Here is a 26,902-nt window from a genome sequence, read left to right as displayed (position 1 = left end):
AATCGGGACCGAAAAAATTGTTCGGTTTTTAGAAGTTTCCGGATTTCAGAAGTTCCGGAATTCGGAAGTTACACTGTACTTTTTTTTCAACAATTATAAAACTACCAACAAAATAATTAAACGTCATAAAAAAAAAACACATCTAGCACTAGAATGATGTCAAAAGATATATTCAAAATCAATTGGAAGTCGTTTCAGAATTGAGCATTTTAAATAAATAATTTAACAAGTCTTCTTAATAGCTAATTTCATTTCAAATTCTTTGCTTCAACTGATCGAACAGACGTAATTTTTCTCAACATATAGTATCTCCAATACAGATATAAAATTCCTGAAGGCTACAATTTCACCTTTGTGAATACTTATCTAAAGTACGCAGGAATAAATTTTTAGATAAATGCTGCACAGAATCTCTTCTTTTGTTAACAAACAAAATCTTCGTCTTGTTCCTGATAGTAAATCAAAGAAGATCAGAATATGTAACACATTTTATGGTTACAACGTTATACATGTAAATGTCGCTGAAGCAAAGAACGTGAAAAAATATATTCTAAATGGGTTTTTTTTTCAACAGTATCAAATATATATAAAAAAGTAAACAGAATGAAACAGTCAAGTAGGAAACAAAATGACAGTATATAAATATTATTGCATGAAACCCCTGTGATAAAAAAAATCGAGACTTTTTTATAGGACAAAAATCACAGGAAAAGGATGAAATAAATGTCAACGTCAATAGCACTATGGAAGGTTCAATTTGTGTCCGAAAAAAAAAAGGGGGAAGAAAATATAGCACTTTGTCGAAAAATATATGTATATATTTATATCACGTTTTGTTTTTTTTCTTCATTGGATTGTATAATCACAGTTGTCATAGAAAGCACTTTCTGGCAATGGCGTTCACAAAATCGATTATCGTGTGCAGCCAGCCGGTTTTTTTAAAGTCAATCTCTTCGTTAATCTAACATATGTACACCAATTTGTGAATCAAACATCATGAAAATTTTCCGATCTTGTTAAAGAATGTAACATCCAACAGTAGGAATAACACTTCCTGAAATTGCAAACTGTTTGAAACCCAACTTTCCTTGCATACGAATGTATTTGTTGTATTTGTCCACATTCTTCCAAGAATTTGATCCACACGGTGACACCAATCCATTTCATTGCAGTTTGTTGTAATTCCTTCTGTTTCCAAGTTGTTTTTTTTTTTTAGTTTCCTTTCCATTTATTTTCAACTGCAACGTTACTTTGGCTGATAATCTAGACAGTGCTTGTCCCAGGGTCCGTCCGTCTTTGTAGTAAATCGTCGAGTGTTTTTTATTTATATTTAATTATTAAACTCTCTCTCTCTCACCCTTTCTCCCTATAACCTCTCTCTCCTAATTCTCGAGTCTATCTCACTCAATGTTGTCTCTTGTCAGAAAATGTACCACTATATTGTAGACAACTATTGTTTGAAAGATGGTTGAACTTTTTTTTTTATTGTGTGTGTCAAAAAAACACACACTCGCTCCATACTTTACATCAGAAATCAAGGTAACTCTGAAAAACAAATCAAAATGTTCAAATTAGTAAAATAGACTATTTTCTATACATTTCTTTTTCCTAGTGTCAGTAGTTAAAGGGACTCAACCGAGGTCTGCTGGCATGGCTGGACAGGAAATATTTTTTTTATATTGATATTCCATATTGATGTACTATCATGTAGGTTTAGACCACTATTAAACTTGTGTGCAAAATTTCATTTCATTCCCTAACTCCGTTTTTCAAGAATAATTGTTCTAAATGTGACAAATGACCAAAAAATTGAAATGCATTGCAAGGCTTTCACTCAATTCAGGCCAAGAATAGCACAGAAATACAAATTTCAATTGATTTCATAGTATATTTCTTCAATTATCTTTTGCATATTTTTTTTGGTTTTAATTGCCTTAACTAATCTATGCTAGATATTCAATTCTATGTTTTTGGACTTTAAGACCTCAGTGGAGTTCCTTTAAAATGTTAAAGGAAAATGCAAAATACAAGATAATGGTGTTAAGTAACTACTTGACAGCAGCCAACATCATATCGATATCAGTATTTCACCAAGTTTGATGACACAATGTTATCATTCTGAGAATAGTATTACTAACAAATGTGACTGGCTAATCATTGTCTGTACTGCTTGCAAGGGGTAGCAACTACTGCCACCAGCAGACTGACGGTTAAAGCTTGATCATCATATAGAGATCTTTAACCAAACTGTTACTCAAATTTTTAGAAGGTCATAGAAATTTTTTAAAATTTACTTCATCATAATATACATTCATTCTGACCAACCAGTTTAATGATCTGTATTCATTGCCAGACTATCTGAAGGACATTACCAATGAAAATCAGTTTAAGGCCAAACTTAAAACATACTTGGACTGTTTTTCAACTAGAGTTGTAGATTGGCTGTGCCATCGAGACTGGGTTTGGGAGTGTCTTGATCAAGCATATGTGTATATAGTCTTAATAATGTACAGCGCAATCGAATATTTAATACATTTTTGCGCTATATAAATGTCTTGTATTTGTATCTGTACAGTCAAGCAATGCCATTTCAATATACCTTTTATGACTTTAATCTGCAGCCCATAGGTGTTAAGTTTCTTCTCTCAGAGGACACTTTCTCATGGAATCTTTGTTTGAATTTCACACAAATTATAACACATTTTTTGTCATATCTTGGTAGTCAGTCCAAAAAACCAGCTTTCCTGGATAACTAACAGCCAATAACTGATTTCTATGCAAGTAATCGTACATGTTTTTTTTTTTGAATCAGCGATGACAGACAAAGTTAATGACTATTTTACTTAATGTCCATTACCAATTGCCACTGAGAAATTTCATATTACTCAAGAATCGCACCAACAAACTCTGGATAACAGTTCCTATGCTACCCTATCCTTTCCTATCCATATTGAGGTAAGAGACTCACAGACTTTGCAGAAATTTCAAGCATGCTGTATTACTTTCACTTACCAGGATTGTGCAGCATTCTTCAATTTCCTGATTTCTTTTGTCGCCCATGTGGATAATGTTTTACATTTAGTGGCTTTTGATCTTCTACCTTTTGTAAGAAGGCCTGTGATTGGTTCTTTATCAACCAATGGTAAAATGCTGGCACCAAAGGTTGTACAAAGATCTCTGTAACATAAATGAATATGATGGTTTTTATTTCAGCATTTGAAATTAAGTCCTAATTCTTAAAGCAAAGAGCATTTAAATTTGTGCTAAAATTCTACGAAAATGAAAAGATAATTTTAATTAAAACACATTTAGTCAACAGTTAAAATAAAGTGACTTTGGATTTCTTGAAGCTCTGGCCATCCACAAAAATTATATACACGTCATAATAAGCAGAATAACTGCTTACACCTTTACTTTAACAGAGTAAAAATGTAGTATAATCTTTCATATGATGCACCTGTATAGGTGGTTAAGTTAGCAACACGGAAATATGGGCCAATTTTGGGAATTGACGAAAACCGTTTTAATTTAGCCTAAATATCAATCAACTTGTCACTAAATTCTACCTTTGCACTATCCACTAATATTTCCTCACGCGAAATGTCTGAAATTTTTAAATTCCCTAATTTTTCAACACACGGAAATATTCACTTATACAGTAGCTGCTAGTACACCCTTACCCTATCAATCCACAGCACGCTGATATATTACTATCACTATGATCCTCGTCTAGGGCTATGTGTTCTATAAATGATATCATGTGACCAACATGTGGTTGAAGCAGGGTCACATCAGCTGAAATAGATATAATCAACATACACACACATCTGAAACATGTTTTTCAGGTAGAGTTTAAGTCTTTTTTCAGGTCGAGTCTTTCCAAAAGACATCGACTCAGTTTCAGTCAAATAACAGTTTTCCAGCTTTACAATCGCAGGAAGACTTTGGGTGCCCCTTCATGCATTCATTCATTGTTTCAGGCACAAGTGGGCTCCTCTATTACAAGTAACCAATATGTCAACATGTATGGTAAAAGTCTGTCTAGTTATTATCTAATAGTTCTTACAATATTGTACTGTAAACAAGAGCACTGCATGCGTTCATAATGCCTGTCTGTTCAAAATTCCTTAAAAGTTAAATAGTTAAAAAAAGGTTATAATATATAAAACTCCAAAAATATTGACGTTAAGAATGATCTCCCTTGACTTACAACTGCACCTTGTGGTAATAAGCTTCATGCCAATACGCTTTAAAATGTTTGAAAATTTGTTTACATGACATTTTTGGTACAAAATCAACAACACCCAAGCAATTATAATTATAAATAGCACAATATTTTTTTCTCCGGAACAGACAAGCTAAAAAACCAAGACCACTCACCATTAGGAGACTCACTGTCTCCTTTTAATCCCTGCACCATGCCAGTATATGCTTCTAGGCAACCTTCACGTAGTTCATTCAAATAATCTATCATATCATAATCCGTCTGAAATGACAAGAATACACCTTTGACAATGACTGTCCTACAACAATGTTGGCCGATTTTAAATCGGGGATATCATTAAAAATTTGGTCATAGGTATGAATCAAGTACAAGAATTATAAGAAAATTGTAAGAAACCAGTTACCTAAAATACATGTGCCTGGCTTTTTAAGTATAATGAAACCCTTTTTTCAACATGCAACAACTAATGAATAATCTAAATCACTTATTTCTAAACAGAGTTGGAGAACAAATGGCTTAGATACATGGCCTTAATCCAATTTACCAGGGGAAAATTGCCTAGCCAGGTGTTTGTCATTCAGAGCCAGGTTAGGTCCACAGATCTAGCATCTTCCCCATAAAGTTATTAAGTTGGCTGTAATTAAATTTGCTGTTGATTGGTTAGTTGGGTTGTTACACAAACATGGTAAATTGCAAATGGTTCAAAGCTAGCCGTGTAAACTATTTGTCCATAGAAGCAACAATGATGTTTTTTGTAACACAGGCACTGGATAAAGTCCAACTTATGCATGCAATATGTAGGTGGAAAGACATGTTAAAACCATTACGAAGAAGTGCAAAATATAATTATATAGAAAAATACGTTACCTTATCAACTTGAGCTTGTGTGGCTTGCTGTAAGGTAGTTAAAACAACCTCTAAATAATTCTTAAAGTAAGGTCCTACAGCTAGAGCAATATCACCAAATATTGAGAGAATCTGAGGCTTCACAGATCTGTGCACACCAACATTCTGAAAGAAAAAAAAAAACATATCAAAATATTAAGATTTCTTCCACTCCTATTTTAGTCACACGTTTTTGGTTGGGTTTTAAAACACCAAATGGAATCTTTCTAGCTTTACTGGTGGAGAGAGACCTCAAGTGCCTCTCCATTAAACATTTTTAGCCTTTTGCAGGAGCCTCGAAAGAACCACCAACAGTCTGTAGACTAGCTGGACAGCTTTCTCACACAAATAAATTGTCCCTGGCAGTGTTTAAGCACACAGTGATGTGGAAGTAGTTATGTCAACAACCTCGATACATCTGTAAAATGTGGTAAAATATCTCAGTGAAAACAAAAATTCTAATCTAACTGCTTCAGTCAAATTAAAGTTACAGTGCAAATAATAAGTTATACAAGGCTCAATATTCCTTTAATTGCTGCATGTGCATAGCTTTATGCCTGTAGGGCACATCATGTGTAACTGTTAGATTGGGTTTAACATCACACCAACACAGTATATGTCACATGGCAACATTCCAGCTTTACTAGTGGAGGAAAGACCTCAGGTGCCATTCCGTGCATTATTTCAGGAACAAAGGGCACCTTAGTAGCGCAATGACATTTCGTAAGCTAGCTGGATAGCTTCTGCACATGAAAGAATCTAGTCTGTCGGGATTCAAACCCACAGCAGTGAGGGGCAATTAGATGTGTAACTATATTTGCAATTTAAGATCGTGTTAATATGCTGGTACAATTGATAACAATCTACAAAGAAATGAGAGCCTACCCCAAGGTTTTCTAGAAGTAACATCATAATCTCATCACAGTATGGCAGGATTTTCTGACCGAGCGCCCGACTGAGGTCACCAACTAAACCTACAGCCGCAATACACACCTGAAAAATAATCATATTTTTCTTAATTAATGAAAGCATGGGATTTTTTAATTATAGCATTGGATCATTATAGTCTAACTGGAACATACCCTAAAAGATCTTTAACTGACACAGATATTGTTCAGTATCTTTTTTATCATATGTAGAACCAAATGTTTGAACTGTCTTCTTTGCAAACAAAAAGGCAATATATAGTATTCATAAAGATGAAGCAATCCGAAAGCTCAATAGGTACACTGTCAACTTGCCAACCCTGGCTCGGTTTCCGGATGGCTTACGACACTTTCGTTGTGACTCATTAAATCCTTTCTATGGTCATTCGCGCTTTACCTCTGCTCTGGCATATACAAAACTTATTAGTTCCTTGTAAAAATGAAGGCAACCAGTACTTAATAGCATGTCAAGGAACGATGCAGGGGCTGAAATGTGCTCTGGTAAATTCAATGTGGCTAAATGCTGTGATCCGGAACACCACCACCATACATTAAAGATTGTAACAACATCATCTTTACATTCACCTTTTATATTTTACAATGCACTTGCTTATTTACAAATTCATTAACTTGTATCTGAGAAAAAAAATTTGTTGTAAAATGTTGGTGCAATGATATGACTACAGTATATCTAGATTACCTGGTACTCGGCATGATTTTTGAGGGCTAGGAACAGGAATGGTTTGAAGGCATCCATGTACTTCAAGAAGTTCTCTCCTAATACTGAAAACAAAACATCATATAACCTGATTATCAAATATCTAATTACCTCAATATCAAAGTACTGCAAGCATGGGATAGGTAAACAATAAAAAGAATTGCTATCAGAAAGTTGGCTTAATTATTGTAAATATTTGAAAAAATGTAACAAGAGACTGGTTATTTCAAGTATGTTCTAAATTTATAAATGGCAGATAACTCAGTCATAAGTTATGCTTAAGACTGTGTAAGACAGTAAACCTTTATCAGAATTTTGAAAGTTAAATAAAATTCAAAGCTGTAAGTGACCCACAATTATGTGTTTCAAACAATGAAAGAGAAGTTTCAAATGAATTCCTTAGAAGGTTATGAAAATAAAACTTGCAAACAAAGCTTCAACTTGTAATTTCCCATGTTTCCATAGATACAATTCAGCTAAAATCAATGCAATAGTTACAAATTTAGACGGTGACCCAATATTATGATTCCAAACATATATTTTAAAACAATTGACTAAAATGCTGAGTTTTTCTACATAGAATCTACACCAGAGAAAAAGAAATCCTTAAAGCATGTCCAGAATGTTTAAAGTTTAAAATATTGCAGGCTTGGTTTCATCGAGTACTGGAAAGTGTAAGCTGTCATCTAAGCCCCCGGCTCAAGAAGAATTCAACATTTAACATGTAATGGTACAATCTATATTACTATTATTCAAACAAGAGCTTGTTTGAAGGAAACAATATTGGTAAAATATTTTTTGCCTTGAAATAAGGAACATGGCCATTCAGAAACTGACATGGTATTCAGGAATTCAATATTTTCACAGGATTGTCGGACTGTTTCGAATATAAGGAGGTCATTTTTGCTTTTATCATTGTGTGCTGTCCAAGTTTTGAGACAAACAAGAATGTATTTGAGACAGTTTTTTATGGCCTCCAGCTGCATCTTAATAAAAACCCTGTTTATATTATTTGCAAAATGTTCTATGTTATAAACAAAGTAATCTACCATACCTTCAGTAAGTGTGGATACAGCTAAGAGGGCATCCTCTTGCACACCTCCAGATTTTCCGGTCGAAGACTGGAACATGCGCAACAATGTGCTCATTATCTGGTCCGAGATCTGTGGCGCATCATCCGACGTTACTTTTCTTAAAACACTCTGAAAAGATACAAAAGACAGTTACAGCACAAGTTACAATTATTTACTATAGAAACAGGCCAGCAAAAAGATCCGAGCACCAAACTCTAAACTATCGCGTTGGTAGCTCAATTTTTGTATCCCTGGACTGTTCCAAATTTAAAGATGGACAAATCCGTGCAGGTTAAAAGGTAAATCAGAGCCAATGATATTTTTAAAATTAACAAGCAATTATCATAGTATTGCAAGCAATCCATAAGTCCCCTACCGGTAAGAGCCCAAGCAACATTCTGAAGGGCCATTGGCCATTCACTTATGTTCCTATTTTAAGTAAATTTGTTGAAAAAGTTCTTTAAAAGTGATCACAGGAAACAGTTTTTATGTACAGACAGACAAACTGAAGGACACTCTAAAGTTATTTTTTAAACATCCCTGTTATCAAAATATAACATTTTTAAAATCCTATCATGATTGAAGAAGTTGGAGTAAAAATTACCAATTTCTCAAAAAAAAAATCTAAGTTCAAAAGGGGCATAATTCTGGAAATAGTCTTGCTAGAGTATTGAACACTCACAAATGTTGAGTGATAATAAGAAACATTTATATGAAGTTTGAAGTAGATACATTCAGAAAAAGAAGTTATTAAGAAAAAAAACAATGTTTTTTCATGAAAATTTTAAGTTCAAGGGAGGTAATTCTGATAAATTTTGAGCTAGAGTTGTAAACCTTGTCACATATGATGTGGTTGATTACAAGCAACTTATATTTAAAGTTTGAAGAAAATACCTTAAATAAAGAACTTATAGTGAAAAAACTTAAAAACTAGAATCAGAAATCTTGAAATTCAGTCTATTTGTTGCCATAGCAACCATAATTTTCAACATAGGAAGATAAGAAAAGGATGTGCATAATTTCCATACTGACATATCAGGGGTTTTTTTTGCTATATAATTGTAGCCGTTTAACGGCTACTTCCCCAGCTGGAAAAAAATTCCCCTTGAGCTAAAAAATTCCCCTTGGTCTGAATAAAATCAACTATTATGGCTTGCTTGTTTAAAAAATCACATTTTTGTTTAAATAGTTCATATTTTTATAGGCCTACAGTGTTTAATATTACCGATTGTCCTGCAAGTAAAAAGTCCAATGCCGACGATGGGCAATCCTCTCCATTACGCTGATCATATCTCTAAACATTCTGTCTTTATGAAAATTCTCCTCAAAATGTGCAGACATTTGTAAAAATATGTTATATTATTTATTCTTATAGATTTCAATCATAGTCTGGAGGAACATGGAGTTATATTAATACCAAAAATCGGCAAAATATTCTATAATCACATATTTTCGCGACATACTTCCTGTTTGATTTTCAGCTTGAATTTGGAGAGGAATGTGTTAGTTTAAGTAAATAACTTACAAAACATAAAACAGTCAATTGATTTTTGTGCATTAAGTGTCAAAATGTCCTTTGCTAATCATCATCTAATTAATTTAGCACTTAATGCAATTTTTACATAGAAAAATCAAAGCAACCATTCTGAAATAAATAGGGGAGGTGTGTGAGGAGGTTACAACACTGTTGAAGCTTGGCAACATCACAAATGATATTGACTCAAGTGATTCCAACTAAAAAAAAAGTGGTCTTGTATGTTTAAGTAATTCAAGGCCAAAGATCTGAACTGTTTTCATTGTTTATGACTCACTTGACTTTTAGGACATGTGTTTATTGTTAATTTTAAAGTTATTAACTCCTTTTTTAAAGTAATAGATTTTCCCCAAAATGTCATTTTATCGCGCATTTTTTCCCCAACTGAAAGGCCAGGCCGTTTCCCCAAAATTGAAAAAAAAGGCCTGCATATACCCATATGTCAAGTTTCATAAACATATTTTCAGTACTTTTTGTGTTATCACTGGATCCAGGTTATGTGTAAAACTTGCCATATTTTCAGTCTATTTGTTGCCATAGCAACCAGAATTTTCAACATAGGAAGAAAAGAAAAAGACGTGCATAATCTCCATACTTCCATCTATCCATATATCAAGTTTCATAAAAATATTTTCAGTACTTTTTGCGTTATTGCGGGATCCAGGTTATGTGTAAAATTTGCCATATTTTCAGTCTATTTGTTGCCATAGCAACCAGAATTTTCAACATAGGAAGAAAAGAAAAAGACGTGCATAATCTCCATACTGCCATCTATTCATATATCAAGTTTCATTAAAATATTTTCAGTACTTTTTGTGTTATCGCGGGATCCAGTTTTGTGGACGGACGGACTGACGGACGGACAGACTGACGGCCGGACAGACAGACAGACGGACGGAGGGTAAACCTAAAGTCCCCTCCAGTAAACCGGTAGGGGACTAATAAAATATTCTTAGTAAAACTGTATCAAAATATATGGCATCATCAGATTCTGAAAAATAAACTTTTTTCCTTCCAACACTAAATTTTGTATAATTGGACTTATAACCATGCAACTGCCTGCAGTCAAATTTTCATTTCAAAATGTTTCATTCTTGCAGACAAGAGTATGAAGTTGCATTAAAAGTTTATACTGGTGGAACAATAGGAAAGTCATGCCCGGTGGTGCTAGCATTTGAAGAGTTATAGACTGAATGTTAAGAAATGGCTCACCTGTAATGTAGCACATAAAAGGGACGTCAAATCGTTGTATTGTGATCTATCTGATGACATATGTATATCATTCTGAAATGGTAACAAAAATGTTAATTCAAAACACATCCTTCATCCTAAATTAAAGTGAAATTATGCCTATCCAAGTGTAAATGGCAAGTGCACTTGTAAAAGTCAAATTAACTTTACATTTTGCCATATTTATATTCTATTTGATATTTTACTATAAAAATATAATCTGTAAGTTATGTGACACATAGAAATTTCTATCAATATCATTCAGGGGGTATCAGTAAAGTTCAATTCTTAAAGAGTGGGGCAGTGTTTTTATAATTTCATGTACTTTTTTCATTTATTCTAAGCATTTTTATTATCAATTATTGATCAATCCCTATTATAATAGTAAAATCTTTTGACATAAAATATCAATTCAACTCAGCCTGACAGCAAAAAAATAAGAATAATGTCACTAAGTTTATAGCATGTTATATTAATTCTTTCCATAGTCAAGTTAAAATTAAGATATTGAATGACGCCTTCAAAATCAGTGTTCCCACTTCTATTTTTCATTGGGGGTATTTTTACCCCTTACCTTTGAAAACTGGGGGTAAAACAAAAATTCAGGGATGTACATAAATTTGTACAATAATTATATGAAATTTAAGGATAATTCCAAAACCATACATCAGACAATTATACTGTTTTCTTCAAGATTTACTCCACCCCCACCCCCTTAGGTAAAATTCATTGTGACCAACATTTTCATCACAGTACATAAAACTTAGGTGTACTATATATTATATTTCATTTTTATTTAAACAATAAACCTACCTCCATTTGAAGAACTCTTTCTAATTTTTCTAGGACTAATACAAGTGTACGTAAAACTATCTGGTAACAATCCTGAAACACAAATATGCAAGACATTCATTTACATTTCTGTACATTTTCATATGAAAAGGTTAGCATGAAACCTATTCTGCCTAGTTAATAGTAGTTATATAACTGCCATTTTAAACTTTTTTTATAAGGATCAAGTCAGCCCCAGTATGCATTATCTCAAGCATGTATGCTTCTCTGAGTAGAACCACCCACCCTCATACAATAGTTATAATGATAATTCCTCAAATTAATTTGTTAATCTTCATAAGGTTTCATAAATGAAAATACTATGATTACATGGCCATTAAAGGCCAATCTTTCATGAAAACATTTTGATTCAGAAAATTGGTTTCACTCCAATTTTTATAAATATTCATAATTTTAATACTTACAAATTCAAAATTTTGAAAATCAAGATATTTTTTAAAATTTCGAAAATCAAGATATAAAGGATATTATTTGCATGTAAACATATTATGATAATAAGTGACTTTAAAAGCCTAAATGATAGATAAATATGACCTTGCAAGCCTCATGCCTGTAATTACAAAGTTCAAGGATGCAAGATAATAATAATTTTTTTTTAGATTTTATGAGACAACATGTGTACGAGGTAAAAAAAATTTTGAAAAGCTTTTGAAAGTGTCCACAATTCTGGAATAATTTGAAAATTTTCAACCATGCTGCTGAAATGTAAAACTTGTAGTTATTACATAAAATAATAGAAACAAAACAAATACATATATATGTTAAAAGACCATGTACAAGAAGAAATACCTTTGTACTATTTTTCATCATCTCCATAATAGCCTCGTAAGCTGCATTTCTTAAATTATTCTGGTTACCATCCGGTCTGCAACATAAAAGAACTTCAATATGAGCCGCGTCACGACAAAACCAACATAATGGGTTTGCGACCAGCATGGATCCAGACCAGCCTGCGCATTTGCGCAGTCTGATCAGGATCCATGCTGTTCGCTTATCAACTCTATTACAAGTGGAGAAACTGACAACGAACAGCATGGATCCTGATAAGACTGCGCAGATGCGCATGCTGGTTTGGATCCATGCTGGTCGCAAACCCATTATGTTGGTTTTGTCCTGATGCGGCTCATATGTCTAAACAACTCAAGATTAGTAAACAAATTCTCAAAATTTCAGGAAAAGAAGCCAATATCAAACACTATCAAAATATTTCATTTGTTAAATTGAAGTTCTCATTTCTGAATCAACGAGTTTAAACTTCATTGGACCCAGCATTTTTCACAATGGGCCATAATTCTGTCAAAATATAGGCCTGGAGTAAAGGGCCTTAGACAGTGATCTAAACATGAGTGACGCTATGAGCAAATATTTTTAACAGTAATGAGAAGGTTTACATATGTTGCACATCAATCTAAAACCAACATGTTACCCAGACACCTAGGTGAGTAGAACAGGCCCATTTTTTTTTTCAGAAAGACAAGCTAATAAAACTATGTTAAAATCCATTTTCTATTAAATTCACTTAGCCACGCTAAATTCACGACATCTCACTAAGTTAAATTGAATACATGCAGAATGTGTACTCACCTGTCGGCAGTTTGCATAAGCTTATGTACAATTTGTTGAAAGTAATTTGACAAACAGCAGGTGGCAGGGTCGGACCCATCGTCTGGTTGTTCTGCATTCTCAAAGGCTGCCTCTGCTAAACTCGAAAATGCCTGAAAAAATGAAAATCGTCAAACTTTAATATTGTTCACCATTCATTTTGGCAATTCCCCTCCCACTCTTTTTGCATCTGGTATTTGACTTAATAAATGTACTGAAAACTGTCTCATATGAAAACACAAGATGGCAGTTCTACGTCTTGACTCTAGATACTTACCCAGCAGACATTGCTTGCGACCCTTGGTTCAGTCTCTAATCCAGCCACGAGGGCGTGTAAAAGTGGATTTAAATACTGTTCATTTATTACTGCTTCCGGCAAGATTTCACACACGCGACCAATAGTCCATGCACCAGTATCGCGAACAATAACACAAGGGTCTTTAAAACTTTCTATCAACATTGGTAAAGCTTGATCAACTAGTTGTTTCAAAGTCGCTGGATCTGGTCCCTCTAATATAGAACCTACAACAAGAAGTCATCACGTAAGTATACAAATATAATACAAGATATGATTATAAAGTATAGAGAAAGGACATACCAAGCTGTAAAAGACTCATTACCCAAGATTTTAACATAAAAGATAGTAGTCATTTCAAATATTTCTTTATCAATATTTATAGTGACTTTAAGGCCATTCTTAAGCTTCCAGTATAAAATCAGGCCAGCTAAACCATCGTGTAGTCTGATTAAGTTTGTTTGTTTGTTTTGGGTTTTACATCACATTGATACAGTATAGGTCATATCGCGACGTTCCAGCTTTACTGGTGGAGGAAGACCTCAGGTGCCCTTCCGTGCATTATTTCAGGCACGAACGGGCACATGAGTAGAACCACCGACGTTCCGTTAGCTAGCTGGATAGCTTCCTCACATGAAAGAATCCAAAGTCCCTGTCGGGATTCGAACCCACAGCGGTGAGGGGCAAGTGGTTTGAAGTCCACGACCTTAACCACTCGGCCACGGACGCCCCGTCTGATTAAGACCCTTTAACATCGCTTTTCATTGGACAACTATGTTTGCATAGCTTTATATATGTGGCTCTGTCTATTTACGAAAAAATCTCACTTTTTCCTCAAAAAAGGAAGTTTGGTGTGTAATAAATTTGTTATAAAGATTCCTGAAGAACTAGCGGCTCGGGGTTATGCAAACAACTGTTTATATAGGGCCATATAACCTGTCAACAAATCTTGATAATAATATACTGTTAACCACTTAAGAACTTGTGACATCAAAATCCATCAAATTAACCCTTACTGCACATAATATCTTGAAAGTACTTGTCCATCTTTCAACATTCAGCTTCAATTATTCAATGTTGTTTTATATAATTCTGATATTTCTTACCGAAAGCCATCACAGAAGCATCCCTGTATCTCCAGTCTTCGTGGTGTATATTGTCTTTAACAAACGGTAGTACGTGCTGTATGATGTCATCCTCACAACATGTGGCCATCAACATCAAACAAACACCGGCTGCCTTACACGGGTTCCATTCATCGTCGTCATCAAATTCTTCCTGCAACAACATTAAAATTTGTCTCAAGACTACAAACACATCTCAAATTAACCGTCGACCTACAGAATTTCTTAAATGTACTTAATCTGCTTCTGTATATTTTGAAACTATTAATTACAAATAATTTTTTTTTTTATATGGCAAAGTCTCTTACATAAATATGTACATTTTACAATATAATTTTAAATAATGCTTACCTGTTTTGTAAGTGTTGCAAGTAAAATTGGAACAAGGTATTGTAGTGCCCCTTTAGCATAAAATCTACTGGTACGTTCTGGTGGTTTACCGGCTTCTGCAGCCTAAAAACACAATGTTTACAAATGAGCCGCGTCATGACAAAACCAACAAAATGGGTTTGCAACCAGCATGGATCCAGACCAGCCTGCGCATCCGTGCAGTCTGATCAGGATCCATGCTGTTCGCTATTAGTTTCTCTACTTGTTATAGAGTTTGTAAGCGAACAGCATGGATCCTGATCAGACTGCGCGGATGCGCAGGCTGGTCTGGATCCATGCTGGTCGCAAACCCATTATGTTGTTTTGTCTTGACCCGGCTCAAATAACTTTAATCATCAAATTGGTTTTATAATCAGTGGTTTTTCTCAATTGGGAAGAGGCCTAAGCCTCTTGATTTTTGGGAAAAAATATCGCAAAAATTAAATTTGGGAAGTAAAAAAGCAGGTTTAAGTTCACATTTTTGGGAAAACTGCATGATTTTAAAGAAAATTTCAATTGGGAAGAGGCCTTTTATCAGAGTCTGTTAAATAAGCAGGAAAATCACTGATAACAGAGTAAGTTGTAACAATTAATGAATTGAATTGTATGGGAAACGGACAATATGCAGGTCATATGGCTTTTCAGTACTAATGGCAGAGGAAGATTATAGGCTCATCTCACAGCAGTGTACCTCAGTACATTATTTCAGGAACAACCATGTTACTAACCTTTCTCGATAGAAAAAAATTTGTCTCTGTGAAAAAATAATCAAGCATTAAATTTCAACTAATTCATTTACAAAATGATTTTCTAACTTTTTTTTCACATATTTCACAGGGACTGATCTTAAGCCCCTTAACAATTCTGAAGTCTTAGTTTTTTCCCACAAAGGTCGGGGAAAAAATATCACAATTATTTTTATATGTTTTGTCACAAATAAACAAAGTTTAAACTTCGTTGTTAATGTTCAGTGTTTCTAAAAAACTTGATAATTAAATCGAAAAATATTTTGTTTATCAAGCTGATGCATAACTTTATGGTAATTACCGTTGTGAAGCGGATTTTACAAGTAAATGTCGTAATATGAGCAGTTTAGGCTAAAACTACCAACCAAAAAAAGTCTTATTTCACAATTTTCTGAAATTCTTCAAAATTTCGTCGAGCTAAAAATACCCGGACTGTATCAACAACATGTCGATTGTTAACACACAAAACTACCAAAACAGGAAATTAACCAAAGAAAGCACAGACCAGACACAGAAAATACAGTACAGGCAGTGATTTTTCTCACTTAATTGGGAGGAGGCCCTAGCCACTTGTTTTGGGGAAAAATTATTGCTAAAATTGCTAATTTGGGAATTAAAAAAGCAGGGTTAAGTTAAGATTATTGGGAAAACTGCATGATTTTAAAGAAAATTCCAATTGGGAAGAGGCCTTTAATCGGAGTCTGTTATATAAGCAGGAAAATCATTGACAGGTAACAGATTACGTTTGTGCATATCTACCTCGGACAATTCTATTGCTAAGTCGACCTCTTCATCACAAACGGTAGACCAGAATTCAATTCCTTGTAAAGCGATCTCGTCAACTTCCGACTTCATAGCTTCCATGGTTATCTGCGAAAATAAAATTCATGAAAAAGATCATTTTTCTTAATTTATATGCACATAATATTTTTATTGTCTTATATTTTCTCAAGATCACAGTCAGTTTTTTTTTATTTTAATTTTTTTTGTTGGGTTTTACGTCACATCAACACAGTATAGGTCATATTGCGACGTTCCAGCTTTACTGGCGGATGAAGACCTCAGGTGCCCTTCCGTGCATTATTTCAGGCACGAACGGGCACCTGAGTAGAACCACCAACATTCCGTAAGCTTGCTGGATAGCTTCCTCACATGAAAGAATCCAAAGTCCCTGTCGGGATTCGAACCCACAGCGGTGAGGGGCAAGTGGTTTGAAGTCAACGACCTTAATCACAGTCTTTTAAAATACAATTTATGGAATACAGTATGTACAACACTAACACTGTGCAACTTTTTTGGAAATGATGGACTTGAGCTTACTCGGACAAGTTCAAAGTAACAAAGACTGGTTAAAAACTACAAAGGTTATTAAGAATTTTTCTCAGCTCAAACTCTATCCTAAAGAATTTGATAAGTCAGAATTTTCACTGAACAATGAAAAACCTCAAATTTGAGGAAAAATTATCATAACATTCAGTCCAGTTTAAATGGTTTAAAGTTACAAAGACTGGTTCAAAATTACACACACCAGTTTTCAGTAGTAGATAAGTTCTATGTTACAGACTGGCAAGTAATTGAATATTAGTTTTGTTTGCTTTTTGGGCTTTTTTTAAAGACATAGACATGTCATTCACAATACCAATCTTATATACTTACAGCAAATAAAGCTGGCCCCATGTAATGTTCCATGTAAACATAGTATAAAGACATGATTTTTACAAGACATTGTAGGGCGGCTACTCGAACCCGGGTATCTTCTGACTGAGTGGCCTCACACACAACTTGCATAATAAAATGTCTCTCAGACTGTAAACAAACGAAGTAATTAAATATATAATACAGTATTGTAAGATTTGTTTATAACTCTATTTCAACCTTTTATTTTGGTCATATCTAGCAGTCTGAAAACAGCTTTCCTGGATTACTAACCAGTAATTATCATTTCCTCCACAAGTGACCGACTACTTATCCCACATGATTTCTGAGTAAGCAGTGAGATATGCATGATCATTAGATTGAATATATAAGATCAATTCAGTATAATCCTGAAGTTAATATTCAATCACCAATATTCAATCACCAGAGGACTGAAAAAGGACCCCTGAATTTATATTGAGGAAGTTATTCCACACTATATCTGACAATTATCTATCTTCCACTAATGTCAAAACCCTCGCAGGACGTAGACATGCCTGCGCGTCAGCAATTAATCATTTGAATAACATGGACTGTGTAAAGTCCTTAAAAAATTGACAGTCTTCCCTGTTGCACCAAAACAAAACCGGGCTTTATGGATAAAACTCCCTTGCAAAATATGTTGGGCCATTCAAATATTTTGTGCCATTGTAAATTCCTTAAAAGAACTTTCCTGGTATTTTCTTATATACCACATACTCGAAGCAGTGACCAAACCCTTTTTCAAGCAAAATAAACCCACAGCCAGACCATGGGACATTCTTTCATTGCAAATTTCATCCAATACATCTACTATGACCATAATATTGCTATAATTTTTTCGATACCATGATGGCGTCATGGTGTCCCTTTTCAACATATAAGAGTATCCCTTAATTTTACCAGATAATTTTAGTTTTACACCATCACTCAGTATAAATGCTAGCACGATTTTAAAACATGATTCATTGAAAGAAAAACATCAAACGTATTTAATAAAATTTTGCCTTTCAGAAATTTATATTATATTTTCAGCACTCACCTCTATGTCAAAATTAGCCTTTGTAAACTCTAGGGAGTTGAGTAGAGCATTTGTAGCAGCATTTCTTACGTTATTACTGAAACAAAGACACACTTCATAGATTAAAATAATAATTTCTTCATATCACCAGGTAAAAAGGATAATGAATTCATGTTATTTTAGGGGCGGATATATAAAGAACTTACGGACAAGTTACATACTTCTGATAAAAACGGACAATTAAGTCAAAATCACAGTTTCAAAAAAAAGCAAAGCTGTTTAAACTTTTGTGAATTATCAAGCTATTTCTACTTGCTTCTTATAAAAGAATTCATAGGTTATACGATCATGCACACGTAAAAGGGGAGTTTTTCAACTTTTTAAAAAAAAATTAAAATTTCTCAAAATTTCTCAAAATGCCTCAATTTATGCCAGGTGTAAAAAAGCTGAGAAAGGCCTTTGACCTCACCAACCTGGTTTCTTCTTTTTTCATTCCATGAACTATAGCTGTTAATATTTCATTTGACTGAGTCTGCAGTATTTCTGGATCCTGCAAAATAAACATTTTATAAATTCCATAACTCGATAAATATCATATTAACTCTTTGTAAATTTCTAAGTATATTATCTCCACTAAAGGCTTAAGGTTCTATCTTTATGATAAAATTTTAGTTTTGAAATTTCCATAATATCTAAAACAGGGTTGACCTCATATTTCATATACATTCTTAGAAATCAAATAAGCTTTTGTAAAGGGTATATCAAAACTTTTGCGAAAATTTTAAAACAGTAAAATTGCATTGTTTTCATAACCTTAAGGTAATTTCTTGATACAGTTGTCTCTGTTACTTAACACCAAAATCAAAATAAAAACATTCTGGAACAAAATATTCCCCTTTCTAATACTTTTTTGGGGAATGTTCCCTTCATTCTTCAATGAAACATACAGTCAAATTTATTCCATTTATTCTACAGTTATTTCAATTTTGATATAAACTATTTTTTTGCAATCCACAGACATCAAATATGTCGCATACACACTTCAAACTCATTATCTATTCATGCTTGATTGTTAAGTAAAAAGTTCTTTCTTTATCCTAGACTTAAAAGTTACCACCAGAAGTGACTCTCTAGAAGTTCATATAAAACGTCAATAGGCAAGAGACTAAGAAACTTACTATATCCTGACATATATATCCAATAGCTTCTAGACACGACTCCTTCATCATCTCCGTACTGCCTGGATTCGTCACATTGTTACACAGGGTGTTGATCAACTCTGGCCACAGACCTTGTGGAAGCTCTGTACAGGCTATATTGGCCACACATTGGGCTGCTGAACTCGGTCTTACAGTCTCTGTACCTAAACTGGACAAGACCTATAAAGCAAGAACAAATTATCCAATTTAATATAGCTCCTTTCAGAGATTTTCACAGTATTTTATACTCTCGGACCATTACTACTATGAATCAAACAAGATTTGTCTCAAAACAGAAAACTTCTTTCTACCGAATATTAAAAAATTATCGGTTTTGATAGCTTACAATGCATCTACATTATAGCAAAACATAACAACATATTTCAGAATATCTTAAAACCATTATCTGGGTTATTTTTCTTGATTACCATGTATCTAAGGCACAACTTACATTTAACTTGACCAGATTTCTGACATCCTCAGCAAACTGAAGCCATCTTTGCTGGTACTCGACTTTCAACGCAGCATCTTTAGAATACAGAGCATTTTTCAACTGGAGACCAGCCTGCATTCGTGCAACAGGGCTATTTGTACCATTTTTCAAGATTTCTGACAAAGATTTCAACAGGTCTGGCTGAAATAATAAACATTATATTCAAAGTTACTAATTGATTTAAATAATTCCTGATTGAATAGCATACAGACCATGATCAGACGCCACTCTGAACTGCTCATGTCATACTTTTTTTCCCCCTTTGTAATTGCTTTTTATTTTTTTAATTTCAGTATTATTAGGGAAACTTTTAATTCTTGAAATGTATATACTTTATGGAAAAGGAAAGGCGAATTTCAGCCCAAAATTGGCAGAAGAAAAAAAGCAAAATAAAAACAGTGAATACACATTCTAGTACACTATAAATCAGACACATCAACGGATTTGCCTAGTTATTGCTTAATAAAAAAGATACTGATGTCACAAAATTTTAACTTAGGGTTAATATTTTAAGTCACATAGTCATAGTGCTCTTTCGGTCATAAAAGTTTTCTGTTGTACAAGTTTTTGAATAAATTGTTAATCATGCTGACTTGGGCATTTTGATTTATATGATAATGTGTATTTGCTATTAAATTTCAAAATTAATAAAACTGAAAACACATAAGGGAATGTTACTCTTGTCTCAAAGGAAGTAATTCTTAATTTTAGCTTTTACTTCAGTCAATGAATTTAAGATTTTGAATTTATTAGCCCAAATTCCAGTTCTAAATTTATTCTACTATATATTATTTAACTAAATTTTCTTAAAATTTTCACTTGCCCAAACTATTTTTCACTGGCCATGGGCCACCGGGCCAGTGCTAAATTAAATGACTGTTACTTTCAGAAACATAGTAGTCCAAGTACTCTTGTCTAATGGGTTTTCACTAGCCATTAAATCCTGAGGGTCATTTTGACCAACTAAAATGCCAAATCCCCATGATTTTAACAAAATTTGACCCTCCATCCCGAGTGTCAAATCAGGTCTTTCGGAAATTTGAAGTGTCAAAGACTCATTTCAAGAGTCAAACTGACACCCTGCAGTGAGTGAGTCTATTAAGTTTTAACTTCGAAAATGATTACCATCAAAGGGTAGTCTCACAAACTTAAAAATAATTTTGCCCTAGCCCGTGACTTTGTCACATCAGCGAATGGAGTGGACAAGTTGAATTTTTCTGGTGAAATGAATAAATATTGATAAATTATACTGTAAAATGGGTTAACTTAAAATATCATCAGTTGTATCTGGGACATTTTTGTGTCTTAAATCTATTATGCCTGCCTGCATATTAGAGGTGCGTGGTTTAAACCGGTAAACCACGGTCTGAGACATCTGCCGTATGTACCGCGGTAGACCTGGAAAACAAGTACTTTTAGCTCTAATTTAAAGCAATTACAGATCCATAAAATGAAATCATTTTCTGTTGTTCATGTCACTATTTCTTTGAATTAACCTTTTTGCAAACAACATTCGCCGACTTTTATCATTCCCCGATAGTTCTAAGCGAAAATTGAATGCTTTATCATTTACCGCATGTAAGCCTGAAATGTCGACTTGCAAGATCTCAGTAGAAGAAGCAAGAATTGTCGACTTTTCTTTTACTTGTTCAAATATCACTTATTTAATGATACGAAAACTACTGTAAAGTGTAATATCGTAAAGATTTATCATTCACTAGGGCATTCAGTGCATAAAATTATGGTGTTACTATTTCAAGTATTTACATAAATAGCGACAAACCAGGCTAGGGGTTTTCCTTATGTCACGACACACTTACTGCATGCGCATGGCAATCAACTAATTATAAAACGGCGTAGAAACAAACTGGATTAAAAATAATGTTTGTTTAACTAATGAATATTAATTAAGAAGTAACATGGTCAGTGGTTTTCCATGTGATAATTTTAATTTGCTTTTTCGGGTACATGTTTGTTTTTGTGTCCTTTTGGTGTCCGACGCGGATTATATACTTAGCCCCTGCAATAAAAAATTTCCAATAGCAGCTGGGACTGTTATGAAATAAAAAACAAGAACTGATCCCAGGGCTTTTTTTCACAGCTTGGGGAAGCAGCCCAGCCCTTAATTTTGGGGGAAAATTACACGGTATATTTGCAAAAGGGGAAGAAAAAACTTGATGTAAATTGAATTATTGGGGAAAACTGCATGATTTTAAAAAAATTTTCTTTGGGGAAGCAGCCCTATACCGGCCCTTGTTATAGAAGGTAAAAAGGCCCTGGATCCATTACCCAATTATTGTATGATTGTTAATATGCGCAGCATATTTGATGGTTTTGAATTTTGTCGAAAGTAGATCTACCTAATTGAAAAAAAAATAAAACGATGCTTTGATAAATCTGTATTTTATAGATCTGCTTAAATTTAATATTTGAAATTCTATTAACAGCCTACCATGATACTTATTTAAGAGATGAAAAATAAACCTATAGCGTACAATGAAAATTTGTGGTATACCGCGGCTTATACTGTGGTTTTTAGGAAAAACCATGGTATACCGTGGTATTTTCATTCTCTGGGTACCAAACTCTACTGCACATATTGACTGCTCCTATACCATATATGGCAAAATGTGTATTGGCCAAGGAGTGTTTATTTATAACACATAAAGTAAAGCCATATATTTATTGAAGTGTCTGGGGGGTGAAGTGTCTTGCTACCATTAAAACACTTCTTTTAAAGATATGTCATATGTTTAACGAATCCGGGTCAGCTCGGCCCTAAAACATACTCGGCCCCCGAGTCAGCTCGGCCCTATTCCAACTCGGCACGGGTCAACTCGGCCCACTTTTAAAAGTAGGTAAAGGACATCAAAGGACTCCTATTGTCAGGGGCTATTATTATCAATCAATGTGTATGTTAAATACATGGTTCCCACTATTATTTAGGAGTGAAATTCCAGGTTTTTTCCAGGTTTTTTCAAGGATTTTTTTTTAAATTCCAGGTTTTTCAATTTGAGAATTCCCGGTTTTTTCCAGACTTCCCAACCGTAAAGGGTGAAAACATAATATGCCCCGTTTTTCAAACGGGCATATAAAAATCAGGGCTCATCCGGAAGGGCGATTCAGGCGATAACTTCGCCGTGTATATTCCAATTTCGCTCTCCCAATTGATCAAAGAGAAGTCAACATCGCCGATAAAATCTTAATTCCCAAATAGTAATTACTTAGCGATGTAAAGAGCAGAGATTGTATCCGCCCATATGACGACCGCTAATTATCATTATCCAATCAGAGCGTCGCTTTATACTACCCTTCTACCTGTAAGCAAAGCGATAGACCGCCTACTCTAAATAGTAAATAATGAGAGCATCGGCCCGAAACGGTATAATTGTGTGATAGTTTTGCGAGTTTAATACGGGATTTGGCGATAATTATAGATTGTTTTTTCCCGATTATCTAAACACGTGCAATCTTCCCTAATTGATATACACGAAGCACTTCGATGGTGGGTTTTTAACCCGAGTAAAGGCGACGACCTAAAGGCGATGTGCAATGGATTTTTCACGGCTATCACAAAACTGTTAGTCAATTAGAAATAATCAATTTCATTAATGATCAGCGACAGGATTAAAAACTTAATCATAGTTTTGAATGATTTCAGGCTGTTAACATCAATTTTTACTGTAAAATTGTTATGTCGGTCACGTCATGGCTACAAGGCGAAATGCCGAAACCGAGCAACTTAAGAAAGTTACTGATTCTGATAGTTACACCTACGCGAAAATTTAAGAAAGCCAATTCGCAAAAATCTTGCGATTGGTATGTTGTAGATAGTGGGGTGTTTGGCATTGTTCTCTTTGTAGAAATGCCAAATTTGACACAGCTTACGCACGACATCCCGGCTAAACTACATATCGGTCGTATATCATGTAACGTATATATATATTGTCAGGAAAGAAGTGTTCTTTTTGTTTCAATATATATATTTGTTGTAATGTCGTAAATATGATGCTCAGATTAAGATTTATCAATATTGTAAATTTTAAAAAGCATTATTTATAAAGATATTACCGAATTTAACATTTCATGAAAATAAAGGGAGGTAATTAGAAATTAATTTTCTACAATTTCTCAGTCAAATTTTTCAATAAGAAATGAATATATGTAATTTTAGTGATCAAATATAATGTGCACAAATGTTTGCAGTACATATTTTACATACTAAATGATGTTTGAAAATTGTTTTATAAGCATAACTATATGCATATAAATGTGACATTACAACATTTAGGAATATGAAAGAAATTTCTGTCACCAGAACAGAATAGAACAGATATTATTAATCAATATCCAATGTGACCTCGTCTTCTATTAAAAGTGAGGAAAGTAAAAAATATAAAATTGATTTTATCATCATATCTTTTTCTTACACATTATTATCAACAAATCTACCATTGCCAGATCTACTATTAATTAATCTACTATTAATTAATACTACTATTAATTAATCTACTATTAATCAATAAACTGGAGAAATATTATATGTGATGTTAATTGTGTTTATATTATAATTAAAGGATGTATAGCCATGCATGTTAATGCATACACATTGGGTTGTTTCCATTCTCCCTAATTTTCGCGAGGAAGTCACTTCTCCCTAAAATTTCCCCCCAGGATGAGCCCTGAAAATATTGTTCATTTTACTTGCACAAATGAGACAAATCTTAATTGGCCTGTAAGAGTTTTGTCATTTTAATGAAAACAGTATATATTTACATTTACAATATTCAAATTGGCATAAAACTATTAAACATGGGTCAGTCATAACAAAACTTTAATTGTAAATGAGAAACGAGGCAATTATATTAAATTTTCAGCAAAGTAATTACATATGTTTTAGCTGCACCATAAGAAAACCAACAAAGTGCTTGTGTGACTAACATGGCTCCAGACAAGCTTGGCTTTCCATGCAGTCACATCAGTATCAATGAAGTTTGCTTTCAGATGTTAAAAATGTTACACAAGCTTTAGGCAGACAATATTGATCCTTATGAGACTGTGCAGATATGAAGGACTCATCTGGATCCATGCTTGTCACAAACACACTTTGCTGGTTTTAGTTGGACTAGGGGTCGCTCATATATATTATAAAAGATATAATTTTTTTGATACTAGTCAGATCAAAATGTATAAGGTGTAATTTGTTTTGTTGATTTTTTCCCCTATTCCTATTTCTCTGTCTCGCTGGCGCATTAGCGCAGACGACATATTTGCTGAATCAACTTGACGACTGTGCAGTAAATTCAAGTGCTCCAGAAACACGGACATGCTTATTATTTTTTCGTTCGTTTTCATTGTTAATTTCTAGCGAGGTTTCAAAGCCATTACGGCATTTGATGTATAAAAAGCTAAATTTGATTTGTAAAATATTCAAAATACCAAGATAGCTTTTTAAAACCATCCGCGGTGGAAGAAAACATCAATAATCCAAACCAGGAAATGGACATTGCTTTGGCGGCAGCCATATTGTTCAATATCGATTACTTCCCTTAGCGGTACGGACTAAATCCCGGACTATTCCCGGACTTTTACCGGACGGAGCAAATTCCCGGCGTTTTCACGACCGGGAGCCGCGATTTTGAAAATCACGGACTTTTCCCGTTTTCCCGGTAGCGTGGGAACCCTGTAAATATACCGATTAATTAGGTGATAATTATGATTGACTTATTCATTCAAATTTGATTAGGGACCACCTGCAATTAAGGGACCACCTGCTATTAAGTAAACACGTTTTTGTTTCATATTTTTTTGAAAATTACTTTACAAACAAAATGCATCTAAGGAAACACATTTTTATTACATCTATATTCACAGGCACAAGTATCGGACCTGGGAAGAAAAATATGAAGTTATTTTATCAATCTGTTCATATTTTTTCTTCCCAGGTTCGATAACCGTGCTTGTGTCTATATTAATTTTATCGAATCTGCAAGACAAACAAATAACTTTTTTTTTCTAAATATACTTTATTTCAGCAGAGGTACAATGTATAATTATATAATAATAATAAGATATTTCTTATTAACCATTTACCTTAACAACATACAAACTGGGACATAATCTTATGTCCCAGATGCAAAGCAAAGTAAATACGTTATAGGCCTATATATTTTTGTAAAGTGGGCCGAGTTGACCCGTGCCGAGTTGACCCGTGCCGAGTTGGTATAGGGCCGAGTTGACTCTTTTCCTGTTTAACTACAGATCTACTCAAATTATTAATGTCGAGGTGGAATATGATGTTGTTCTTTTTTTCTTATTTACTAATCAAGAGGTTTTCCATTATAAAATCTGTTTTAAAATATACCGGCACTGATGGCAATCTACTCGAGACTTTTGGCCCGAAACAATTTGTGTACGAAACGTCAAAATTGAGACATTCTATTCCGCCATCTTGAATTGTCAAAAATACCGGCAAAGTAAAATCTAGAGGATTTCAATTGTTATACATACTAGGTTCTGTTGTGCAGCTTGTTCAAGAAACTTCTGCGCTTGTTCTATATCGCCTTGATCTGAAAAAAGAAATCGAAAGTTAAGTTGAGAAAATGAAAAAGGTTTTTTTTTCAACGAAGATGTCGACAAATAAAGAAGTTTTATAAACATTTACCAGACGATGTGGTCTTTTCCAAAATAGTTATTAAATCCATTATGCATCGAATATTGGTACAGACTGATTGGCAAATGTCCAAAATCAAAATCTAACACTTTATTTAAGTTTTTCCGGCTTTCCCTTTCCGTGCAAGGTGAACTCCATGTGGGAATGCGCATTAATTCGCTGAAAGGCCACCGGTACATTGGAGAAGAATCTTTACAGACGTTTATTTTCATTGGTTAAAAAGTGGCAAATGACTAATTGTGATAAAGTTTAGACCAATCATT

At 33.9% G+C, this 26,902-nt stretch overlaps 1 protein-coding gene across 2 annotated transcripts; it reads right to left on the bottom strand.

Moving 5' to 3' along the window:
- Window positions 1-427: 427 nt before the first annotated feature.
- On the bottom strand, window positions 428-26,810 carry LOC132752887 (importin subunit beta-1-like). 2 transcript variants are annotated; one of them, XM_060743286.1, is made up of 23 exons: window positions 26,631-26,810; window positions 26,477-26,535; window positions 19,925-20,107; window positions 19,453-19,653; window positions 18,748-18,824; window positions 18,296-18,371; window positions 17,236-17,385; window positions 16,339-16,449; window positions 14,816-14,917; window positions 14,447-14,618; window positions 13,323-13,567; window positions 13,028-13,158; window positions 12,233-12,308; window positions 11,405-11,476; window positions 10,574-10,645; window positions 7,809-7,956; window positions 6,737-6,819; window positions 5,996-6,103; window positions 5,093-5,236; window positions 4,381-4,486; window positions 3,681-3,795; window positions 3,013-3,177; window positions 428-1,545 (listed from the first exon to the last, which is right to left on the bottom strand). In XM_060743286.1, coding segments are annotated over exons 1-23 (2,637 nt in total). In that variant the 5' UTR covers window positions 26,671-26,810; the 3' UTR covers window positions 428-1,544. The 2 variants fall into 2 exon arrangements, with proteins under 2 accessions (XP_060599269.1, XP_060599268.1); XM_060743285.1 differs by lacking the exon at window positions 428-1,545 and having other exon boundaries at window positions 3,009-3,177.
- Window positions 26,811-26,902: the final 92 nt, after the last annotated feature.

The sequence above is a fragment of the Ruditapes philippinarum genome, unplaced genomic scaffold, assembly GCF_026571515.1.
Source record: "Ruditapes philippinarum isolate M1 unplaced genomic scaffold, ASM2657151v2 ctg421_1_1_1_1, whole genome shotgun sequence".
Taxonomy (NCBI): Eukaryota; Metazoa; Mollusca; class Bivalvia; order Venerida; family Veneridae; genus Ruditapes; species Ruditapes philippinarum.
Note: the sequence above shows the minus strand (reverse complement) of the source record. Positions and strands in the feature narration are given on the sequence as shown.

What these genes read in the sequence shown, in the direction of transcription:
- LOC132752887 (XM_060743285.1), bottom strand. Translation starts at nt 26,670, where the DNA reads ATGGATTTAATAACTATTTTGGAAAAGACCACATCGTCTG. An exon ending in AAGCTGCACAACAGAACCTA is followed by an intron (nt 20,108 to 26,476) that starts GTATGTATAACA and finishes TTATTATTTCAG; the next exon opens with CCAGACCTGTTGAAATCTTT. An exon ending in TTGCAACACTTACAAAACAG is followed by an intron (nt 14,619 to 14,815) that starts GTAAGCATTATT and finishes ATGTTGTTGCAG; the next exon opens with GAAGAATTTGATGACGACGA.